The sequence below is a fragment of the Monodon monoceros genome, unplaced genomic scaffold (assembly GCF_005190385.1).
Source record: "Monodon monoceros isolate NGI ecotype Baffin Bay Population unplaced genomic scaffold, NGI_Narwhal_1 Super_Scaffold_3, whole genome shotgun sequence".
NCBI lineage: Eukaryota > Metazoa > Chordata > Mammalia > Artiodactyla > Monodontidae > Monodon > Monodon monoceros.
In genome coordinates this window covers 62767128-62784785 of record NW_021703780.1, presented here as the reverse complement: position 1 = coordinate 62784785, position 17658 = coordinate 62767128, and the positions used below count along the sequence as shown (strand labels likewise).

Sequence of the window (17658 nt, the reverse complement as noted above, 5' to 3'; positions counted from 1 at the left end):
ATTGTTGAAGGGGGACTTCTTCCCGGGAACAATGTGAAAGCACATTGATCCCCTGTTAATGGATTATCTCCACTGAAGTCATCTTTCAGAAGGAGATGGAAAGATACATTCTTGAAGGAAATGCTGCCTGCCTTCAAGCCCAGGATGCTTGACGTTGGACCTCCTTGTGAACAGCTCCCCTGAACTTCATTTCCCTGTGGCTCGCTTTAGCCCTGCCACTACTCTTGTCATTAGGAAACATCTTTGATCCTGAACTCCTTAATACAGAGCTGAGACAGGACTGCCATACGCAAAGGGTGACTAAAAGGGTAGAAGGAGAGAGTTCTATAAATCAACCTAGACAAAGTTTCCAAAATTAATTATAGCTACTTCTCTCTTGGACCACCCATCCCTATTCCAGCTCTCATGGGACCCCAGCAGAAGAGAGCCTTATCTTGTCCCCTGTCTTCTTGCTCCTGGCCTGCCCTGTAGAACTGGAGCCATCTTTACTCCTTACTGCCCCCAGAGGCCTTTCCAGGCCCCTCCAAATGCATGGGGAGCAGCCAGGTGACTGATTTCTGGCAGCCACCTTACACCACCACCTACCCCTAGGGTACAGCCTTTGCAGGCCTCAGCAAAATCACCATGCCTGAAGACAGTACAGTCACCACTACTGTCAAACAGCTGTGACACGAAGGAAAACACCTCCCACTCTGGTTCTGTGGCTGTCTTCCCTCACTACCAGGTGGTCCTGAAGGGTTTAGGAAGTGGGCGGGGCTCTTGATTTCTTTGGCTGGTTTGGCCCTGACACTAATGGATTTCCCACAGCCATCCAAATTGACTGTGGCATTCCTTGTTCCAGTCTGCATATTGTGTGTTAGCTGTGGGGTTCCCGAGAAGCACTTAGGTTGCCTGCTGAGGCAGCAGGACTTTTCTGCAAGAAGACAAGCCTGGTTGCTCCATGTCTGAGGCTGTGTGGCTTTCTCCCAGCTGACTTGGCTTTGGGGTAATGAAGTTCAGGGGACTTGCCAATTTTGTAGCAGACCCACTCCCCAAACAAGATGACCGCCTCCAGGTTGTAATGTCTTTTTCTAAGATGAGAGCACTTGTGCCAGTTGAGAATCCAGAACTTCCAGAGAGAGGAGGTGGTGGTCAGCACAAAGAACTCAGGCCCCCACCCCTTGGCTCTTCCCTCCTTCTGGTAAAGGTGCAAGAAGGACCATTCCCAGCAGCCCATCACCAAAAATGTCGCAGAGCTGACTGCCCTGCAGCCCAGAACCAGGTATCTGTGCAGCACACTGGCAGGAGAGAAGCCATGCTAGATGTCCCTTTATGACTGATACAGGACGTAAGTGTGGACTGCTGTGTTGTACTCTGTTAAGAGAACACAGCATTAACTTTTAAACACCCAGGTGGAAGTGGGCAGGGCGAGAGGCTGGGCTTCCATTCAGCCAAGTGAGGCCCTACCTCTGCATCCTGATTCCTCTTCTGAAATCAAGAAGCAAGAATGAAAAGCCTCCATATTAAAATGAAAAGATTTGAAATTAAGATCTTAGTTCAAATCCTAGCCTTACCACTTCATTAGCATGATCTCAGCGTCCATTTGCAAGTGTGTAAAATGACCAGTAAAACATTAATAGTATGGTTGTGCAGAATAAGACAAATTAGAGCACTAAGAAAACTAAAAACTCAGGCAAATGGGGCTTCCCTGGTGGCGCAGTGGTTGAGAGTCCGCCTGCCGATGCAGGGGACACGGGTTCGTGCCCCGGTCCGGGAAGATCCCACATGCCATGGAGCGGCTGGGCCCGTGAGCCATTGGCTGCTGAGCCAGTGCGTCCGCAATGGGAGAGGCCACAACAGTGAGAGGCCCGCATACCCCCCAAAAAAAAGAAAACAGGAAAATGGTAGTGGTTACTACTGAGGACTTAAAGCCAGGAACTGTGCTACTTCCTGTTCAGACTGAAGTATGCCCCCAGCGACGGCAACAGGAGCAGCTATGCCCTGGACAGCAGCCCCCTGGCAAAGTCAGTGGCTTTCTATGCACAGGGCGGCAGGCTGTAGCCATGGTAATGGGCCTTGTGCCTTCCTTGGTACTGCCAAACCCCGTGGGAACTTCAGAGGCATGCAGAAGCCATTGCCTCAAAGCATCCCTGATGCCCAAATGCATGAGACTTGAATGTGGGGACATGGGTGTAAGCTCTAGAGAGAGGTCAATTTCCCTTTCACTCCAGTTTCTATGCCTACCCTAGTAGCCCTTGTGCCCAGAAAAAAAAAAAAATCACATTCATTTGACACTGTATGGTTATTACCACTTTCACACATGAGACAGGATACTGACTCTCCCAATGTCACACAGATCTGATGTGGAATCCTGCTGTTGCAGTCACACTCCACTGCCTTGATGAGCTTCTGCTATCTGTCTTGTGGAGGTGTCACCTAACCAGGTGTGCTGTGCTCGGTTCTGAAACTGCTGGTGGGATCTGCTAGGGAGGATCAGAATGAAACTGAATGGCAACAGTTGAGTTTAAAATCCCCAAGTGAAGAAAGTAGTAACAGAATCTGTCTCCAGGGAAGGGAAGATGGTCATTGAGGAAGGAGATAGTTCATATTTTAACTTTATTTTATACCATGTGCTTGTTTTACTTAATTCAAAAATTGAATTTAAAAGGATATACTTAAATATTTCACAAAGTATATTAAAATGAGCTAATAAACTGGGGTTAGTAGAGCTTTAACAGAGGGATGGGAAAAGGGCCCCCATCCAGACCTTTCTTGTGAAAAACACAGGAGTGGTTGTCATGCTCTAGGCACCAAAGGACCCATCTGTGAGGCTTCCTTCCCCCAAAGACTGGCCTCAGGAAGGAGGAGGTAGGCATGTACACCAAGATCCTCCACTCTGACAGCCATCACCCAAGAGTCAAGGAGACACAGAGAAGAGCAACACAGAGAATTGTACATAAGGCCGAAAAAAAAAGAAAAGCTACAGGAAAGCAGAGATGGTGTTGGAGGGTGCATTAGTGCCTCTGGCAACAGGCAAGTGCAAAGTCCTGCCTGGCCCTCTGCTCAGAAAAGGTATTTCAAACTGGTATTTACTCTCCCAGTGGCAACATGAAGCCATGGAAAGAGCCTCAGCAAGTCAGCCACTTTGCAGGAAGCTCCAGACCCACGGTTCTGGGGTGGGAGTATGATGGTTGTCATTCATTCATTTATGCCTCCTCCCCACCTTAGGGAGCCTCCCTCTGCACGAGGAGCTGTACACTCAAGTGTCTTGTGGTCCAATAGAGAATTGCTGTAGACAATGACATCAGGGCCAACGTGTCTAACTACTTGGGTTAGGCTAAGAAGGCTTCAGGGATGGAAAGGTGATAGGAACTGAGCTTTCTGGGTTGAGTTTGCCAGGCAGACCTGGAGAGGAGGGAACAACCAGGACAAGCAAGTAGACTGCAGCAGATCTAGTTCCAGTGAGAGAAACGAACTTTGAATCAAGGCAACCCCATCCAGAGACATGTACTAGAAAGAGATTAGGAGAATCTCTATCTTGGTCACTTACAAGTGATTCCCTAGTGAGAGAAATGAGAGTTTCTCAAATACCAGAGTTGCCGCATCTCGAGCAGTAACCCCAGATATCATTTGGGTTACTAGATCAAGAGGCAGACAGTCGGTTTGGTGGACAAATTAGGTGACTAGGCCGTGACTCCCCAGCAAGCAGGGATCCAGAGATGAGTGGTTTTGGACGGCAGAGTGAGCTTTGGACAGGGCACACAGACGGTGGCCTGGCGTCCGCGTGTCCCCAGGCTGTGATCTAGGCCGCTAGCGACTACCCAACCAACCGGAGCTTTGGTGGCCCGGGACACATGGGCGGGTTGGGGGGGGGGGGGTGTATCCTGGAGAGGGAGGAAGGAACCGGCATTAAAGGCCGCTCCCCAGGCTGCCCTGAGGAGGCGAGAGGGAAGGCAATGTAGCCACAGTTCCAGGAAGGTCTTGCCCCCTGCCCCCGGGATGCGTTCCGGCCAGCCTGGCTGTGCAAGGTCGGGGGCTTTGGCTGCAGACGGATTAGGTCTGATCCGATTAGGACCTGGGAGGTCCACTTCGCCCCCTTGCCTGGCGCTGTCAGCGACCGTCCCGCCCTCGTGGGGACTCGGAGACCTCCCGGAGACCCTTCTCCGCCCCGAACACAGGGTTGGCGCAGAAATCCGAGAGGCTCCGTGCCCCCCGGGTTTGGCTCACTGCCACACCGCGGGCTCGGGCTTCCGCCCCCTGCGGCCCTTCCGAGCCCCGCCCGGAGCCTGCGGGTGTCTGCGCCCCCGCCTCCTTGCTTGTCGCTTGGCGGGTGGGTTCCTCGCGGGTGGGGGCCCCGTGCCAGCCCTCCACTGGGAGGGCGGGGCCACGGCCCCGCCCCGCAGGTCTCCCGCCAGTGCACCTGGCAGCTAACGCCACCCGCGGCGCTGTGCGCCTGCACCCGCGCTACCCAACGTCCGTTTGTCTCCGCATCCGGAGCCGGGGGTCTGTCTGTCCCCCTGGCAGGCGGACTGAGCAGGGCAGGCGTCAGAGCTACGTGCGGCGGGGCGGGCGGGGTGGGGGCGGCGCAGAGCGCGGCAGCCGCGGCGAGGGAGGCGGGGAGGCGAGGCGCGCCGGGGACAGCGGCGGAAGGCGGCGGCGGCGGCATGCGGCTTCTCCCGTTGCCCATCGTGGGCTGATACGCCCGCAGCACCGGCGGGAGGCGCGGCGGCCGGCGAGCCGAGGGCGCAGCCAGCCGGGCAGACCGCGGACAGCGGTCGGGACGCCGCGCCATGGGTCGAGCCGAGGGCGGGGTCCCGGGTCGGGGGCCGCCGCCGCTGCTGCTGCTTCTGGGGGCCACGCTGGTCCTCGCCACTGGGGCCGCACCGGGTAGGTACCGACAGCGACCGGGACCCCAGCAGCTCTCGCGCCCCACCCTGAGTCAGGGTCTCACTGGCTTCGGGTACAGGCGGAGTCCGCGAGCTGTGGCAAGGGGGCGGGGCAGCGCCTTGCCTGCAGCCCAGGCGGGGGAAGGGGCGCACGAGGAGATGGGAGACTTGGGGGAGGCCGAGTGGTGGGTGGCGGCCCCTACTCTGGTGTGCGGACCCAGGTGTTGGCTGCGGGGGGGGGCGTCTGGTGGGCGGAGCCTGAGGGTGAGACTTCGGGGCGGGACCTGGAGGTGATGGGGGGGCGAGAGGATGAGAGTTCGGGGCGGGGCCCTAAGGGTGCGACTCCTGGGCGGGGCCTGGAGGTGGAGGTGGAATGGAGCCCCGAGGGTAAGATTTATGCCAGGAGCTGGAGTCCGGGGCCTCCCTGGTTAGACTGCGGGTGGTGTAGGGGGCGGGGCCTTACGCTTGGGGGTGGGGCCTGAGCGAGGAAACGTTTGGCTGGGTGTGTTCCCTGGCTTATGGGGCGGGCTCGGGGCGGGACTTAACGATGGGGCGTGGCCTTGGGAAATCTTGAAGCTGAGGCTTAGGGCTGGCGGGGTTCTGGGAGAGCAGCCTCGGCGGGGCGGGGCGCAGCCCAAGGCCCTACCACGCCCGCTGCCCTGACGCCAGGCCCCTCTCCCTCCCGCCCACAGTGCGTGAGGCGGGCAGAGCCGTCGAGGCAGACAGGCAGGTGAAGAGAGTCCTGGCATGGGAGCCGCGTGCTAACGACACGCGGGAGAAGGCCGGCCCACCAGCAGCTGGGGAAGATGAGACACCTCGGACTGCGCCCGGCGGCGAGCAGGCGGTGGTGGGCCCTGGGGTCGGGCCAGAGGAGGCTCTGGAGGCATCGGCGGCGGTGACAGACACAACCTGGCTGGAGGCGGACAGCCCAGGCCTGGGCGGAGTGACGGCAGAGGCGGGCAGCGGCGACACCCAGGCCCTTCCAGCCACGCTCCCGGTTCCCGACGAGGCCCTCGGGCAGTCATCGACGCCCCCCGCCACCCCCGAGGCTACAGAGGCCAGCGGGCCACTCTCCCCCACTCCTGGCGACAAGCTGAGCCCAGACCCTGAACTCCCCAAGGAGAGCCCCTTGGAGGTTTGGCTGAACCTGGGAGGCAGCACACCTGACCCTCATGGGCCAGAGCCCACGTACCCCTTTCAGGGCACACTAGAGCCCCACACGGCGTCAGATATAATTGACATCGACTACTTCGAAGGATTGGATGGTGAGGGCCGTGGCGCCGACCTGGGGAGCTTCCCTGGGTCTCCAGGTACCTCAGAGCACCACCCTGATCCTGGGGAAGAGACCCCTTCCTGGAGCCTGCTTGACTTATACGATGACTTCACCCCCTTTGATGAATCTGATTTCTACCCTACCACATCCTTCTATGATGACTTGGATGAAGAAGAGGAGGATGACAAGGATGCAGCAGGAGGCAGAGACCTGGAAGATGAAAATGAAAATGACCTTCTAGTGCCCACTGAGAAACCTGGTCTGGGGCCCGGGACAGGCCAGCCCACCGGTCGGTGGCATGCTGTCCCTCCACAGCATACTCTGGGGATGGTCCCCGGCAGCAGCATCGCCCTCAGGCCCCGCCCAAGAGAGCCAGGCAGGGACCTGGCCCCAAGCGAGAATGTCACTGAGTGCCGCAGTGGCTTTGTGCGACATAACGGCTCCTGCCGGTCAGTGTGCGACCTCTTCCCAAGTTACTGTCACAATGGCGGCCAGTGCTACCTGGTGGAGAACATAGGGGCCTTCTGCAGGTAAGAGTGTGGCAGGCAGGTTCCCGGGGGCTTGTCAGAGAACTCCTGGAGAGGGCATGGGAGGCTGTCTCAGCAGAGAGGGGAATGTGACAGGCACAGCTTCCCAGAGGTTGTGCATTCACAGAAGTCCCAGGTCAAGGGATAGTCACAGCAAATATTCTATAGAATTACATCTTATGTGCACTTCCTGTGATCTCATCACTAGGAGAGTTTCCTCAGAAATAAGATTGTGTATTTCCTCTAAGTGTTGTGTCCTTTACCAAACCAGTAAACTATAGAGGCAAAACGAAGGGACTCGGCTAAAGATTTTGGAAAAGGCCTTTGCTGGCTTGAGGGCAAGTTCTTGTTGGCGAGTTCTGACTAAACTAGTAGAAGGAGTAGGCCCATAAACATACTGAGAGGAGAGAGAACTGCTGACCACTCCCTCTGAGCCATATGTGTGGCAGGAGGAAGGCCCTGTGACCCTGTGGGGCACATGCCTGGGGTGGCACATACAGTCACAGTGAAGACCTTCTCGTTGGGAGCAGACCCAGAGAGCAGCCATTCGAACAGGTCAAGTCAAGCAGAGTGTCTTTCCTGGCATAGCAGTTGTGGTGGGGTTTCTTGACTTTGGGTCGTGGCTTTGCCCCTCCTACCTTGATTGTTGTCTTCCTGGGGATACCCAATCCAGCGTATTTTAAAGACCCAGAGAGTTTAGTGTCAGAGTAAGGATATTGTCTGCAACCACCATCCCATGCCTCATCAGTAATTACCCCATACACCTGCCGTCACGGCAAGGTAGTTAACCTGCTGGAGAGCTCACTGGCTTATTCTGGAAGAAGCACAAGTCCGGGGTGACCTGGGTGGTTTGCTTGTCTCCATCCTTTACAGGCCCTAGAAGTGGCATGGAGGCCTCAGATTCTTCCTGGGACTTGTTTCCACTGGTCCTAGGAGGAGCAAATCTGGGTGTCTCTTTTTAAAGTGTCATTCCTGATGTTTCTTTTTCTTGGTCTCTTTGGAGGTATGTGAAGAATTCAAATTTCTGTAGGTCTTAATGTTCTGGTAGAATAATAACATACAGAATGCATGAATGCTGCGCCTTTGGCATTAAAGCTTAAGTTCCAGTTCCTTCCCATGAAGTTCTTCTTCCCTGTAAATGATCATGACGTTAGCGTCACTCATACAGGATGTGTCCACACAGTTCTGATTGGAGTTGTCCAGCCATTGCCAAAAAGAGGAACTGTGATCAAGAAATTATGGCAACGAGACCTTGCTGGTTGGTTAAGGGCTACCAGAAATGAGGAAACCCTGTGATTTTGCTCCTCAGCCTCTAGTTGGGGGGACTACAGTAATGATTTTAGCCTGGGAACTATGGAATCTGCAAAATTGTAATCTTTCAACCTACTGGGGGCCTGAGTTTTCACCTTCAAAGTAAGCTCCCCATCAGAGTATGAAATTTGGAGCCCTTGCTGCCTCTGGAGAGCTAGACAGTTCCCAGAACCTCCTGGAGCTATCAGAGGACTCCCAAATGGAAGAGTAAGCGTGTCCTCACTGAGCAGCATGCCTGTACTGACCATGGATCCTCCAGTGGCTCCTGCCTCAGAAGGGCTTCACACAAGTCCACTCCAGCTCCCCTTGCACAGCTTCCATCCCAGGGTCACACTGGGCCTCCCTACCAGAGATTCCTCCTCTGGTGGGTACACCCAGGCCCAGCCCTGGCTTGGAAACTGTTTTGCATTCCACTCACAGGAGGCTGCTGAGCCCTTGGTTGCATACTGCAGCATGTCTTTGTCTCTGTCACACCGACCACTGCAGAGAAATGAGCAGAGCTATGGCTGAACTTCTCTAGAATGGTCGGTTAGAGGGATCTTCTTTCCCCGCCATCCTCCAACAGCCCCCCACGACTGCAAAGCAGCAGTTGGAAAAGAGAATTCCCTGCTAGCCTCGTATCCCTGCCCTATTCTAGGTGTGGAGTACCTAATTCTTCCATGCAAAATTTCCCCGTTTCTGGACCCCTTTCTCTTGTCTGTCATTCACCCTGAGGTTCATGTCCTCCCTCCTTTGCCTGCCTCTGTATCCTTCCACATTTTTCCTCTTTGAAGCAGCCTGGTTCCCATGGAAACAGCAATGTCACTGGAAGAGTTGGAGCCTGGGAATGTCCCAAGGGCAAGAGAAAGTCACTCAACGAAAGGACTGAAACCCACCCAGAGGGTTGATTCTCACTCTGCTTTCATGACAGTTCTCATGGTAATAGGACTGGAAGCTTTAGGGGCAGCACTTTGGGGGCTGCAGAGATAAGGGAGAATATACATCTGTCTTTGTGCTTGTTCTTGTCTGTCGCTTCCTTATTTTTCAGTGTCTGGTTAGCCACGTGAACTAGATGGGACTGCAATGCCACAAGATAGGTTTTTCACGTTGTGTAGGGTGGATCCTACTACTTTGTAGCTGTAGCTCCTGTTGGTCTTGTTTTCCATCTTTCTTTTTTCACCAGAGCCCGGGGGGTTGGGGCGGTCTGGGGGGATCTGGGAGAATCCTGTGATTATTCTCACGGAGGTGGAAAACGAGGGTTCCCTTCCCTCCTGGAAACTGAGTTTGCTCAGTTTCTCAGCTCCCCGGTTACCTCATTTGTGTCATGAACCTCTTCATGGAATGGTTGTAAGGACAAGGCAACAATAGCAACCATAAGGTCTGCACAGATGGGGGCCACAAAGTCCCACTAGGAGCAGGCGGTTGAGGGAAGTCCTGGGGTCAGGGGCCAGGCCCTCACTGCGGCCACGGCTGCCAGCCTGTTGCCTCAGTCTCACCCTGTCACCGCTGCAGGTGCAACACGCAGGACTACATCTGGCACAAGGGGATGCGCTGCGAGTCCATCATCACTGACTTCCAGGTGATGTGTGTGGCCGTAGGCTCGGCCGCCCTTGTGCTGCTCCTGCTCTTCATGATGACGGTGTTCTTCGCCAAGAAGCTCTATCTGCTCAAGACAGAGAACACCAAGCTGCGCAGGACCAAGTGAGTCTGTGACAGCCAACCCCACCCCATCTGACCCAGGGATGTAGTCCTGAGGGTTTCTGGCACTGGTTGTGTTTTTCATACCAAAAATTCACCCAAGCGTAACCATTCCTACACAGAATATGCTGGAATTGCAGCCGAGGTTAAGCCCCTGGGGCACACTGCAGCTGCCCAGCACCATTCCTCACACACACACACACACACACACACACACACACACACACCGCCGTATAGAAGGTGCTTAGAAAAGGTAACCTGAGTATAGCAGCTCCCAACTCTGGTCAAGTACGTTACTGTGCTCGGTCCCCCACCCCCACCTGACTGCACCTGCTTCCTGGGTCTCTGACAGCCAGTGGCCAGTGTGAGGATTTTGCTCACAAATCAGCATGAAGTGACTCCAGCTCCCTCAGATCTGCTGTCACTCAATACCAGCTCCTCCTCAGTGAGAGGGTCTAGCACTGCAGTGCGTTGCTTTCCAAACTTGTCAATCCTTGGTCCAGGCAGAAGGGCAGAGGACTCAAGGAAGCCCTCCTAAGTAGAATGTGGGGGGTGGTGAGACCCCGGCCCTCACTTTCTCCACTGTGGATTCTAAGGGCTGTGTGGGGATATGGAGTCTCATTTCAGCTCTTAGCAGAGGAGTGACTACTGTGCACATGTGAGAAGCAGCATGCATTTACCCTTTAAGTCCATGCTTGAACACTCGAATGTGACCTTACACACTATGAGAGAATCACTGTGGTCACTAAGCAAAGTAAAGAACCTTCTGAAATGTCACAGGAGTCACAGAAGGAGGAGACTGGAGTTCAGCTTCCTCGGGACCCAAGAGACAATTTATGCAGACCTGCCGCCCACCCCCCATTTCAACCTGTTGTCCAAGTAATCCCCTCCCCCTGACCCGAGACTCCCTCCAGAGAACGTGACCAAAGGACTTGCCCTGGGTCCTGGGAAAAGGACAAAACGCCATCTGTTGCTCCTTTGCTGGGTGAACTTGTGAGATGTGCAGATGCCAGCAGCTCTCTGCAGCCTTTCAGCTAACCGTTGTGGGCCTGCAAGGGCCTCTGCATTGTGCCTGTGCATTGAGGCAGGGCTGCATCTGTGCCTGTGATCACAAGCCAAGACCCTTGGCTCCTCACGCTGACACCAGAGGGTTGGAGTGGCGGGGAGGGTCAGGGTGGGGATGGGACCACCGATCAGGGCTGCTGCTGATAGGAGAGAAGAAGCAGCTGCCAGGCCAGGGGAGAAGCAAGAGCTGAGGCCCAGGGAAGGGCCTCCTAGGTCATCCTACTGTAGTTGCTTATGCGTTTTGTGCAAAACATGGCTTCCGCAGCCCTTCAGCTCAAATGCCGCCTCCCTTTTTTCCTTCTGCATACCTTCTTTCTTTCCCAAGCCTGGTTACTGCTCTGAAAATGCTACATGTACCCAGTGCACTACAGATACTGCTGCAGCTTATTGATTCTAAGATACACGTTTTTTTTCACATATTAACATCTCTGAAACTGGATTGTGTCTTACAGTCGCTGGCATCTTATAACCACTGTTGGCCTGATGGCAGTCATGATGTAGTTGTAATTGTCTGGCATGCACAAACGTGGTCATAGCTGTTGATATCATTGTCAGTTCTTTATCTAAAGTCTAAATGAGCTCCTTAAAGTGTGTAATAAAAACTCTAGGTGATAAGAAAGCATTGGATCATGGTTTAAAATGGTAGAAGATTTTTCTTAGTGGTACGTCAAATAGTGGTGCATCTGTGGCATTTGATGAAATACAGTCCCTGACCCATGAAGCTTCTATCATATTTCGCTGTGATCGTTTCACTTACATTTTTCCCTTCTCTCTTCTGTCCTAACCAGCAAATTCCGGACCCCATCTGAGCTCCACAACGATAACTTCTCCCTCTCCACCATTGCTGAGGGCTCTCACCCAAACGTAAGGAATCTTTGCAATGTTCCCCATACCTGCTCCCCCCCATGCCTGTGCCTTGGCTCTCTATGATAATGTTATCTGTCAGGTAACTTGTCTTCTTCACATCTGTCCTTGTGCAGGCTCCAGCCCCTGGCCACATCTCTGGTCCACTTCAGAGTGTGGAGCCACTCTTCAGAGCTCTGAGGATCAGGATAGGGCAGGCAGTTGGGGCCGTGAAAGTGAGAATAAGGGCGTGATGGTGTACCACTTCCCAGACAAACAAAGTTATACAAAGTACAGAAGATCTGTTTCTAGGATGACACATGATTTTTAGCTTCATCTAGGCTTTAGAAGTCTGATTTTTGTCTTTCTATTTTCTATATCAAGGAGAAAGGCTCCGCTTTCATTGCTAGGGAATTTCCTGCTGGTCATTGAAGCAAATGATGGTTGCTCTTTAGGATGAGTGGGAAAACCTCTGGGATGGCTGGAAAAACAGTGTCTTTGACACTGTTTTGAGGACCCTAAAAATGAGCAGGCTTATATACATTGGTTATGGCTGAGGTAAGCACAAAACACTTATGGTAGGGTGGAAGCATAAGTCTAGGGGTGAATCTGTCCTTAGGAGTATAGGCTCATAAATATAAGTTGAAGCCCAATAAAAGGTCCCAATAGACCATTTTCTAAAGACACTGGCCCAGTGTGTTATCTGGACCAGACTAACCAGTCAAATACTGGGTACTGTCAGAATTTCAGAAATAAAGCAGAAACCATCCAAGCCCCAAATCATATCAGATCCAAACGCAAGAATTCTGCACATGACACAGGCTCCATACCTCCAGGTAAACGCATCATTACACAGATAACGGAGTGAAACTAAGACTTTTCAGATGGAAACAGTGGAGTTTAAGAGGAAATTTTGAAGAAGTTCTTTGAAATAATGGGCCATAGAGTATAAGAGCTCACAGGGGCCTTCACAGTCTAGGCCAGTGCTGTCCAGAGGGACTTTCTGTGAGATAGAAAATTTGTGTGTCTGTACTGTCCACTACAGCAGCCATCAGCTACCTGTGGCTTCAGAACTCTCGGAATGTGGCTAGTGCCACCATATTGGACAGCACAGATCTAGACCATTGTCTTCTTTTTATAGGTGGGGAAAGTGTAGCCCCAGAAGGAGAAAGAGAGAATAATAGTACATGAGACCTTGATCACCAGATCCCAGAAAAGAAAAGCTTGGCCTGGTGGAGGAGGAGCAAAGGGGTCTATTTAAAATAAGAAATGAAAGAGGCCAATTTAGGATAATTTTTTAAAGTCTTTGATATAAAGGGTAGAGAAAGAACATGCTTGTTATGCACCAAGATATTAATAAGTTCAAGATGGACATGATAACCAGGAGAACAACATGTCCTGTAATCGCTGGGATTGGTAACCACTTTAATCAACCCACAAGGATATAAGATGAGCCTTATCTTGGGACACCCTATCCCTACCTTACCAGGCCTCTTGCAGTGATGTGCATTTAGTTGTCATTTATGGACTACTAGTGAATGATGGCCTGCCATGGGGTCTCTCAGGTCCACTGTCTGATCTACCATCTCGTACATGTGGGACAGCAGGCCTGACCCATACAGTGGTGCCTGCAGTCAGGGTGTTTATTGTCCATGGAGTGTGAGGGTCCTTAGTAAAGTTTCTGACTCATGCATTTCGGGCACCCTTGTTATGTCCACCTTTCCTCTTCACCAAGATGGAGGGGAAAGAAATAGCTCCTCTTGGAGGCCTTGGTTGCATGAGCCAATACAAAGGTTTCCAGTTCTTCTTGGCCTGAGCCAACTTTGTGAAAGCAAGGCATTTGTCCATGAAAGCTGCCACTGACCTTGAGTTCAGAATATGGCAAAACAGAGGGGCTTTCCTGGTGGCGCAGTGGTTAAGAACCAGCCTGCCAACGCAGGAGACACGGGTTCGAGCCCTGATCCGGGAAGATCCCCCATGCCACGAAGCAACTAAGCCCATGCGCCACAACTACTGAGCCTGCACTCTAGAGCCCACGAGCCACAGCTACTAGCCCGTGTGCCACAGCTACTGAAGCCAGCCCGCCTAGAGCCCGTGCTCCCAACAAAAGAATCCACCACAATGAGAAGCCCACGCACCGCACAAAGAGTAGCCCCCACGCACCGCAACTAGAGAAAAAAGCACATACGAAGACCCAATGCAGCCAAAAATAAATAGATAAATGAATAAATTAAAAAAAAAAAAAAGAATATGGCAAAACAAAAATGGAATGGAGCAGGGTGGTCAGCCATGGTAGACTCTGCCTGAGAAGGGCCATGGGGTTGTCTGGGCAGCACCCGGGGCATCCCTCAGCGAAGTTGTGCTCTCTAGCTCCTCTTGGATCTTGAGGGCCATTTCCACCTGGCATCCTTCCCTCAGCTTGTGTCCCAGGACACATCCTGTCCTTTCTGCCAAAACTCTGAGCATGTGAGGGGGTGACTCTCCTGTCCAGCGGGTGGATTTTCTACAAACTTCATCTCTAATTCCCTCCACCCAGCCCAGAAGTCAGACTCGGTCATAGTCAAGATCTTGTGGGCATTGACAGTTAAGACAGTTGCCGCTTTATGATGAAGTGGAGCCCTAGCCCTTGCTTCAGCCACCACAGTGATTGCTTACAAGTGATGCTAGCAGCAGGATGAAAGTGAGAAAACCTCCAGGTGAGCTAGGAGCTGAAACGAGGGCACCTGAGTCAAGCCTGCTCATTTAGTCTCCCCATCCCTCTCCCTTCACCCCTCAGATTTCCTTGTTGGTTTTGGCATCTCCTAAAATTTTGGAGAGTTTTATTTATCTTAGTAGAGGGGTTCTTTCTTTTACATAAGTCAAGGAGATTGAATGGGTCATTTTCCTACCCAGTTTCAGTGATCTCTATAAGCCATACTCTGAAAAGATTTCAAACAAACAAAAAAAACCATGCTGCTTTGGGTCTGGTGGGGGAAGGGTCCGCGGCTGGTGTCTGTGTAGCACTGTGTACTGGTGTGGGTTTCCTGAAAACCTTTAACAAAACCAGTTCAGGTTCAGGAGCTTGTCACAGGGCTGCAGGCAGCACACGTGGATAGGCAGGAGGGCACGAGTACCAGTCAGAGATGGGTCATGAACCAGCAGCACAGGGCTTGGATTGAGGAAACACCTTGTAAGTTAGCATCTTTTGGTAGATAAATTCTGATAGGAAGAGGCTCACACATCTCCAGCCTCTAGTCAGAGAACATATATTTGCTGTGGGGAGAGAGGCCCTAATTTTGCCAGGAACAGCTCTGCACCTGACCACAGTCCAGTTTGTGCCCCACTGAATACACCGACAAGTCATGTTCCTGATCAAGACCTTTCTGTGAGAGCAGAACTCAACAAGATGGAGGGCCGTGTGAAGAGGGGCCAGGCAGAGCTCACCAACAGGTGAGGCTTTAGAGGGGCCAGGCCAAGTATTAAAAGGGACTGTTTCTCCCCAGTCTCTGCCAAAGAGAAAACCTCACACTGGCCTAAGTTAAAGGTATTTGTAATGCAATTACCTGTCAAGTTTTCATCTATATCTGGCCAGTGTTTTTGAGGATGATGTTCCTAAAAAGTAGCTGCTAATGAGTCTCTTTGGTTCAGTCACGTCTCAGAGCTTTCTTCCTTTTTTCAGTTATGATTCTTTCAGCCAAATTGAAAAGTCTGAGATGTTATTTGATCCCTCTACCCACTGTCTCCTTCCCACCCCTCCCTCACCTTTTTTTTCCTCTTTCAGGATGATTCTAGTGCTCCCCATAAAATCCAGGAAGCTCTCAAGTCCTGCCTGAAAGAGGAGGAGCCATTTAACATTCAGAACTCCATGTCGCCCAAACTCGAGGGTGGCAAAGGTGACCAGGCCGACTTGGAGGTGAATTGTCTTCAGAACAACTTAACCTAAAGCAGAGCAAAAAGAGAGGAAATGGGGGTGGGGGGTGGGGAGGGGAGAAGAATATTCTCCTCTTGTACAGAGTATTTCTTGTAACCATTTGTTAAACTCCTTTCTTTTTTCTGATCTCATGGCATGCTTTGGTGTATTTTGTACAGGAGGGAAAAAACACAAAATATGCAAAGAACCTAAAGAGAATTGCATACATTGGATTGTTTTGTCTGTGCTGTCTGTACATTGCTTCTGCTGCTGTGATTTCTAAACCTATGCTGTTATTCAACTGACTTTTTTTTTGTACTTTGACCCACCTTTTTTTGAAATACCAGTAAAAAACAAAGTTCTTGAAATAAAACTTTTTAAAAAGCCATTTTCCTGATGTAATTTTTTCTACTCCCTACCCCTTCTTGTCAGTTTGAGTTGAATTCTTCCCTTCATTAAAGATGTGTATTTATGCATGTTTGAAATCCCAGAAATTGTCTATGTATTAGTCTGCTTGAGCCGCCATAACAAAATACTACAGACTGGGAGTCTTAAACAACAGACATTTATTTTCTGAGAGTTCTGGAGACTGGAAGTCCAAGATAAAAGTGCCAACAGAGTTGGTTTCTGGTGAGGCCTCTCTTTCTGGCTTGCAAACAGCCACCTTCTTGCTGTGTCCACACATGGCCTTTTCTCTGTGTGCATATGGAGAGAGAGAGAGCTCTCTGGTGTCTGTTCCTCTTTTTATAAGGACACCAGTCCTATTGGATTAGGGCCCTACTCTGATGACCTCATTTAACCTTAATTACCTTATCTCCAAATACAGTCACATTAGGGGTTAGGGCTTCAACATGTGATATTTGGGGGACACAATTCAGTCCATAACAGTCTGTAGCACCTGTTAAGAATACTCTTTCCTTCATTTTTTTTTTAAATTTTTTAAAAAATTATTTATTTTATTTTTGGCTGCGTTGGTCTTCATTGCTGTGCACAGGCTTTCTCTAGTTGTAGTGAGTGCGGGCTACTCTTCGTTGCTGTGCGCAGGCTTCTCACTGGTGGCTTCTCTTGTTGCGGAGCACGGGTTTTAGGCACGTGGGCTTCAGTAATTGTGGCACGCAGGCTCAGTAGTTGTGGCTTGTGGGCTCTAGAGCGCAGGCTCAGTAGTTGTGGTGCATGGGCTTAGCTGCCCCGCGGCATGTGGAATCTTCCTGGACCAGGGCTCGAACCTGTGAACCCTGCATTGGCAGGTGGATTCTTAACCACTGCACCACCAGGGAAGCCCTATCTTTCCTTCTTCCATAAATATTTATTCAGCACATACTCAGCCAGGTGGTATGCTAGATGCCAGGAACTCTAGATGAATAAGATAGATCCTAACCTCAAGAAGTTAACGGTGTACTTGAGAAACAGTCTTATAAGCAAATAATTATAATACAGTGTGTCAGTACTTAATAGAGGTATATACAGAGCTGTGAGAGTTGGAGTTATGAATTCAGAAAGGCTTCAAGGAGAGAGGTTTAAATTGGACTTTGAAGGATGAGGGGGCATTTTTCAAGAAGATGCAGGAGAAGACATTCAAGGCAGAGGGAGAATACTCACAGGAAAGTCGTGCTATGTGACTAGAGATTGTGAGAGACAGAGAGGTCCTATGTGATGAGGTTGGAAAGGGCAATTTAGGACAGATTGCCAAGGTAGACGATGGTAAAGGCAGAGAGAATGGGGATTGTAGCAATCCAGGCAACAAATGAGGATGGATTAGAGAGAGTGTTAAGAGTTCAAATATCCAGAATTAATACTGGTGGTGAGAGTTTTCTAGAACTTTGCCTGTGTTCAAACTGTGAGAATTCCAATAACTGGAATCCCCATGAGTATGTTTCTTTTGCCTAATTTCTGCTGATTCCCCCTGATTTGTCTCCTCTTGTGCCTCATTATTTTTTATTTTGTGCTGGACATTGTATTTGAAAAATTGTTTATTGAGATTTTCAGATCTAGGATGACTCTTCCTTTAGAGGGGGTTTTTGTTTGCTTCTGTCACATGGCCGGGGCACTAGAATTCTGAGATCACATTATTCCAGATTCAAAGTTGGAGATTTCCTGGCCACTGAAGGCAGACTGCGGACCTATCAGATTGTGCAAGGGCTGGTTTGCTTTCAGTTCATCCTTACCCCTTAGGGCACAATCATCTGGGGTCTCAGCCCCAAACAGGCA

General features: G+C 51.3%; 1 protein-coding gene across 3 annotated transcripts; it reads left to right on the top strand.

Moving 5' to 3' along the window:
- The first annotated feature begins 4594 nt into the window (after nucleotides 1-4594).
- CSPG5 (chondroitin sulfate proteoglycan 5) lies at nucleotides 4595-15838 on the top strand. 3 transcript variants are annotated; one of them, XM_029241738.1, is made up of 5 exons: nucleotides 4595-4866; nucleotides 5558-6668; nucleotides 9468-9656; nucleotides 11507-11582; nucleotides 15322-15838. In XM_029241738.1, the coding sequence occupies exons 1-5, from the start codon at nucleotides 4770-4772 to the stop codon at nucleotides 15481-15483; spliced, it is 1635 nt and encodes a 544-aa protein (XP_029097571.1). In that variant the 5' UTR covers nucleotides 4595-4769; the 3' UTR covers nucleotides 15484-15838. The 3 variants fall into 3 exon arrangements, with proteins under 3 accessions (XP_029097571.1, XP_029097573.1, XP_029097572.1); XM_029241740.1 differs by lacking the exon at nucleotides 15322-15838 and adding an exon at nucleotides 14936-14988; XM_029241739.1 differs by lacking the exon at nucleotides 15322-15838 and adding an exon at nucleotides 11699-11825.
- Nucleotides 15839-17658: the final 1820 nt, after the last annotated feature.